Raw genomic sequence first — 6570 nt, 5'->3', positions numbered from 1 at the left:
TAATTTTTTAAATATAAAGGATATTAAATATTGATTTTTCAAAACTCGAGGTCCATTAATGTTTTGTAACCCCTCCTCTTGCATCCACCACTGATCATTCTTCTTTCTTTTTCTCCTTTTTGACAATTCTTTCTTTTCCTTTGACCAATTAGATATTTTTTAAAACATTATAGACAGAATAGAAAGAACTAGAATTATTAGTTGGCAAAAGTGATGGATCCAATTATGAGTAGTACGGAATTTTATCAATTAATACTGAAAAAAAAAAAAATCTTTGGTTGTTATTGGGATTTGGTACTCATTTTTACCTTTATGTTGGACTAGTAAAAGAAAGGGCAAAAATATGTGGCTCTAGTCAAACATGTATTTAACCATTTTACCCTTATCATATACTTCCAATTATTGATCAAGAAATTGAGTTATATTCTAGTACTATTGTGACTTCAGTTTGCCCATGATTAGCTTGAATGATTTTATTTGGATTGACAAAATGAATGTATCAGCGAATAATATTATGTTTTCCAAAAAAAAAAAAATTATATATACAAACAATAAATATTAATTTATATATTAATAATAATATATTATTATATAATTAAATAATTTTAAATTAAAAATAAAATAATATTTAATTATTTAATAAAACATAAATTAATATTTATTATTAATACATGTAAGAGAGTAATCATGCCAATCAAGCCTAATAGTGTTTGACTCAAGCTTGACTTAATTACTTTAAAGGAGAGATCGAGCTCAATGAACTAATAATATTTTAACTCCAACTCGAGCTTGAAACAAGAGTAAACGATTTAAGCTTGACTCAAAAAATTACATATTTAAACCTTTTAATTTTTAAAATATTGTTTATATATTTATTAATTATCTCTTATATTTAAAGTTAATAAGTAAAATTTTAAGGATTTAAATATCATATTTGAAACTATTAAAATATTTGAGTTGAATCATAAGCTTATCAAACCAACCAACGCCAAACTCAAACTTAATTCAAGAGCTGAGCTTGATCCCCACTAGAGATGAGTTGAGACGTGAGCTACCAACATGTAGCTCGATTTATTATCACCCCTGAGTCCACATGGTCTTACTCACTACGCTTCTGTGTAATATGGTCCACATATTTGACAAATAGTGCAAACAGCCCCACCAATGAACAAAATTTTATATTAAAATACACACATTATATCACGAAGAATACCTAATTTCATCTTCTACATAGACAATTGGGTCTTACAAATGGGCTATGGCTTTGCTTTGGGCCTCTCACAATCTGTGAAAATTAGTCAAATGGTTGGCCCAAATACTGAATTGACAATAAACCATATCTTTAGAAGTTTCATATTTTATCGTATTCGTTTCGAATCATAATATTTTTGTCTATATTTCAATATGAGAATTTAAACCTATTCATCATTTTAACAATAATAAACTGTCATATGATTAAATGATTTTAAATTAAAATTAAAAATAATATCTTCCAATTATATATGGACCATAGCAAAACTCATACAACCACGTTAACATTCGTTATTTGCACCATTTTTTCAAGCTTGGATCAAATGTTGACTTGGTTCATAGGTCAATTTGAGTCAATCTTGATCACCATCGATTAGATCAGGATATCAACATTATTGATATTATACAAAATTGACATAAAATATTCTATTCAATAAAGGAATAATAATACTTAGAGATATTAAACTATCATTTATTTTTTATTAAAAAAACTGAATTTTGATTTTTTTAATCAAATAGATTAAACTTTTAAATTTTTTTACTAACTAGACCGAACTTTCATAGTTTTTAATTGAACTGATTAAATTTTTATTATTTTTTTATAAAAAATACAAAACTAATCACATTAATTTCAAAACAAAACAAAAGAAACAATTCTAATCATATTTATTCAAAACTTTCAAGTTTTAATACAAAATATTGAAAAATTTGGTTTATTCTATAAAAAAATATAAAAATTTAGTTCATTCAATAAAAAAATTTAAAAGTTTAATTGTTTTATATAAAAAAAAAGTTCAACCTTTTTAATTAGAGAAAAAAGTTATAATTAGATATATACAAATGTTGTTATTTTCTTAAATGAAAATTAGAATAAAGTATAACCAATAAATATTGTGGTAGGATTATACGAAGTACAATAATATTATAATTAATTTAAAATGTTTAAATAATAAATTATTATATAATTAAATATTATTTTATTTATAATTAAAAATTATTTAATTACATAATAATATATTATTTAAATATTAAATTTAAATGCAGATAATATAGTTCGTTCCTGCCGACACCAAATTGAGCCAGCTCCCTTCTCCACAAGCTGTGGAATATTCTAGAGAACTTCAGAATTTATCCGCAAACTGATTCTGTCGCATATTCGCACATCCTTCAACGTCTCCTCTTACACCTCTTAGTTTTTTTGACACTTGCCAAATTTATACCCATTTGTATTATTGGCTGTTGCCCGGCTTCGACACTCCAATTATTGCCGTATTTTTCTTATATATCAAAACTTTCTATTCTTTCACTTACACCCCCATCCTCATGTGGGCCACGTAGAACTCTTCGTCTTTGTTATAATATAGCAGGGTTTATATTCACGGCATATCACAGGCCGAGGCTACAGAGAGAAGGGGAAAGAGAAAGAGAGGTTTTTCATGGAAGCTTTAATGGCGGATTTGTGCAGAAGGAAGGTCGGTTATTTGTGCCTCCTGGTTTTGAGCTTTCTGTTGTGTTTAGGGTTTGGATTTGCAGAGCTTGAAAAGTTTGAACAGCCCATTAAAACTGATGGATCGCTTAGCTTTTTGGTGATTGGGGATTGGGGAAGGAGAGGCGGATTCAATCAATCTGAAGTTGCTATTCAGGTTTTTTTTTCCTTTAATTTTTAATTTTTTTAGTGTTTTAATTATTCATGAACATTCATAGTTCTGCATTTTTTCCTGTTTCAAGATCATTGGCTTTAAAAATGATCTATTTCTGTTCTTCGATGAGTAGCATTGCCATTTGTTACCATTGCTCTGCAAAGAGAGATTTATTTCTCCTACCAAAGGATTGAGCTTAAAACACTTATACCCACTAAATTCATCAATCAAACTTTTTCACCCAGAAACTAACACTGGAAAATAATCCTTAAAAGTTATCTTATTACTCCATAGCACTCAAAATTTTTCTTCCATTTTCACTTTCAACCTTGAGTTTGGATGGGTGGCAAGTGTATTTGGGTGAGCCAGGGTTCTAGTGAGTTTGGGTCAGTGAGAATTCTCGGGGATTTGAGTTCGGATGAGTGACGGTTTTGGGTTTGTGGGTTTTTAAACTTGAATTGGATAGACTAACTTTTTTAATATTTTGAATGATAAAATCACTAATTTTTTTTACTTTTATGATATTTAGTTATTTTGCTGTATTTGTATATGATTAATGAGGAATGGGTACATGCAGATGGGGAGAATTGGGGAGAAATTGGACATAAATTTTGTAGTTTCAACAGGAGATAATTTCTATGAGAATGGATTGAGTGGGGAAGATGATCCCGCATTTGAAGAATCTTTCTCCAAAATTTATACAGCTCAAAGCCTGCAAAAGCAATGGTACATTGGTAATTTCCTACTTTACAAATCCCTCTAAGAAACTAGTTAATGGATAGAAATAACAATGCTCTAATGGGTCTCATTAGTAGCGGTGGTTACGATCTTATTCAAGTCTGAATAATTTATGTTCGAGTTTTACTCAAGTTTGTCAAGTCAAAATTAAGAGTAGTTTGAGTTTAATTCAATTATAAAGTTTGAAGTTTGGCTCGAGTTTGTAGTTTGGATCTATGATTTAGATTCGTATTTTGAGTTTATAATTCATTGACAAAATGATATTATTTTGTCCAATAATTGACCAAAAAAATATTGATTTGACAATTGATTGACTAAACTCGAAGCAAGTTATGATTCAAATTTGAACTGAATTAAGTCATAATTTGATTAACTACTTTGACCTGCATCGAATCGCTTGAATTTCCCTGTTTCATGGTTCAGCTGTGTCAAACCATAAGATGGGTGACTTGAACCTAGAGCACTGTCAATACAGATGGTATGTGTTTGCCACAGTTTGATTTTGTTTATGATCTATTGCAGTTTTGGGCAACCATGATTACAGAGGAAATGCTGAGGCCCAATTAAGCTCACTACTTAGAAAAATTGATTCAAGATGGCTCTGCTTGAGATCTTTTATTGTCAATGCAGGCAAGTAAAGTAATTTTCTCTGCCAATTTGAATTAATTTGAAATTTTTATTACTTTTATAATTAAATATTTGTTTTTCCTTCTTAATTTCTCCAGATTTGGCTGAGATTTTCTTTGTAGACACCACTCCTTTTGTCAAGATGTACTTCACTGAAGGAGAGGGTCATTCTTACGATTGGCGGGGTATTGGATCTCGCAAGTCTTATATCACTAATTTATTAAAGGTAAATTAATTTTTTCGAGATTTATATATGCGGATTTCAATCACTGTTTTAAAATTCGAATTGGATCAATCGGTTTGATTGGAAATCGGTGTCAAATCTAGGCCAGGTCATAGCAAAAACTTGGTTTAATAGTTAGATCAAATTGTCATGAGGTTAAATAGAGTAAATGATAGTAAACTACAAATCAATTAAGGATGAATTCAATCAGAGTTGAGTTTGAGGTTAACTCAAACTCAAGCTTGCGCATTGGGTGAGAAAGATGCAAAGTATCATTGATATGATAGATAGTATCATTGGATGAACAAACGAATTGAGTTATATATTTAAGCTAATTCAGTTTGGATTAAATTTATCCGTAAATTCAACGGTTGTGTTAGCCTAGTATGATTGTTATATTGACATCATGTTGATGTCATAGGACTAAACCATTTTTAATTATATCATCCAATTGATCAACTTGAGGATCAGCGTTTTGACCGAGTCAACTTCGAGCTTCGATCTAAAAACATTGGATTCGATATTATTGAAATTTTATATTTTTTATCTAATTTTTTTTTTAATTTCATATGAATTCAGGATTTAGAAATAGCGCTGAGAGGATCTAGTGCCAAGTGGAAGATTGTGGTTGGTCACCATGCAATTAGAAGCATTGGGCACCATGGAGACACCGCAGAACTTAAACGCCATATTCTCCCACTTCTGAAGGTGAATAATATTAATTATTTATTTAATTTCATGCGTAATTAGATAAACTTACTTTCAACCGTTGATTATTGATTCTAAGTGTGTTAATTTTATAAATAATTTCAGACCTACAACGTTGATTTTTACATGAACGGCCATGACCATTGTCTTGAACACTTCAGTGACAAAGAAAGGTAAAAATATTATCAGTCTAATAAAATTAAGTTTCAAACTATTTCAATTTCCCCCTTAAAAGTTTTACTGACCAAAATTCCCCCCTCTAATGTTTGAAGTATATTTGTTATGTGTGTAATACATGCACTAACAATATATACAAACACAAGTATAAACACAAACATGTTATTATATGATTGAGTTTTATTTTATCTTTATTTCAAAATTATCTAATTATATTATAACACATTAATGTTTGTGTTTGTGTTTGTGTTTATAGTTATTATTTGTGCATAAAATATTATTGTAAACATATATCTAAAGAGTTATGTTATATACAATTAAATTAAGTATTGATTTGAGTACCAGTAAAAACATGTTTAGGTTTTAATTTTTCATTACTGATACCTAAATTAAGACTACTAAGGATACGCAATGAATTATAATTTCATATATTTAAGGGGAAAATTGTTATTTGATGAAATATGAGCGGTTACAAGGAGAAAACTCTTTTTTGTGTGTGTAATTCACAATTAGAATTTTTTTATTGCAGCCGTGTACAATTTTTGACCAGTGGGGCGGCCTCAAAGGCATGGAGAGGAGACATTAAAGAGAGAGATAGAGAGGGGTTACAATTTTTCTATGATGGGCAAGGTTTTATGTCCGTTGAGTTGAATCAAACAGAAGCACAAATTGTGTTCTATGATGTTTTTGGTGAAGTTTTGCATAAATGGAGTACAAAGAAGGAGCTTCTTTCATCCATATAAATTCCACGATGACCTTAACGGCTTAGAATTGTATTATCATCTACGAAAAATCTTTGGCAGGATGTACACCTATCCAATCAATGTTGCAGAGTATCTCATGGTCGTTAACGAAAAAATCTTTCATAAGGTGTACACCCATTCAAAGAGCATAAAATTATAGATCAGTTTGCTCATCGGGAAAACTCTAATGTATGTATTTTTCAGTGCACAAGACACCATCAGACTAAAAGCTTAAGTTCATGGGCCAAATATGGTCTTACTACTTTGCAGATTTCTAAATCGCCTACTCTCACCTTTGGGGGACTAAATTCCTAGTGAGAACACTGCAAATGGATAAGATATCATTGGAGGTAAAAAAATTAAACTAATAAAAAAAAGAATCTCTTAATAATTCATGCTTTTTTTTTTAGACCAATTAGATATCATCTCTCACATCGACTGTCACATGTGAGCACCAAATGAG

At 29.7% G+C, this 6570-nt stretch overlaps 1 protein-coding gene across 1 annotated transcript; it reads left to right on the top strand.

The window, feature by feature from the left end:
* The first annotated feature begins 2350 nt into the window (after nucleotides 1-2350).
* On the top strand, nucleotides 2351-6378 carry LOC123204408 (purple acid phosphatase 17). The gene is made up of 7 exons (XM_044621036.1): nucleotides 2351-2894; nucleotides 3469-3625; nucleotides 4152-4259; nucleotides 4355-4482; nucleotides 5059-5187; nucleotides 5293-5360; nucleotides 5894-6378. Exons 1-7 carry the CDS (start codon nucleotides 2688-2690, stop codon nucleotides 6105-6107), a joined length of 1011 nt encoding a protein of 336 aa, XP_044476971.1. The 5' UTR covers nucleotides 2351-2687; the 3' UTR covers nucleotides 6108-6378.
* Nucleotides 6379-6570: the final 192 nt, after the last annotated feature.

The sequence above is a fragment of the Mangifera indica genome, chromosome 20 (genome assembly GCF_011075055.1).
Source record: "Mangifera indica cultivar Alphonso chromosome 20, CATAS_Mindica_2.1, whole genome shotgun sequence".
NCBI lineage: Eukaryota > Viridiplantae > Streptophyta > Magnoliopsida > Sapindales > Anacardiaceae > Mangifera > Mangifera indica.
The sequence above is the reverse complement of the archived record's forward strand: the minus strand, read 5'-3'. Positions and strand labels throughout refer to the sequence as shown.

Coding starts and splice junctions, on each gene's coding strand:
- LOC123204408 (XM_044621036.1), top strand. CDS start 2,688: ATGGAAGCTTTAATGGCGGATTTGTGCAGAAGGAAGGTCGGTTATTTG. Junction 3,626..4,151: donor GCAAAAGCAATGGTACATTG/GTAATTTCCTAC, acceptor GATCTATTGCAG/TTTTGGGCAACCATGATTAC. Junction 5,361..5,893: donor CACTTCAGTGACAAAGAAAG/GTAAAAATATTA, acceptor TTTTTATTGCAG/CCGTGTACAATTTTTGACCA.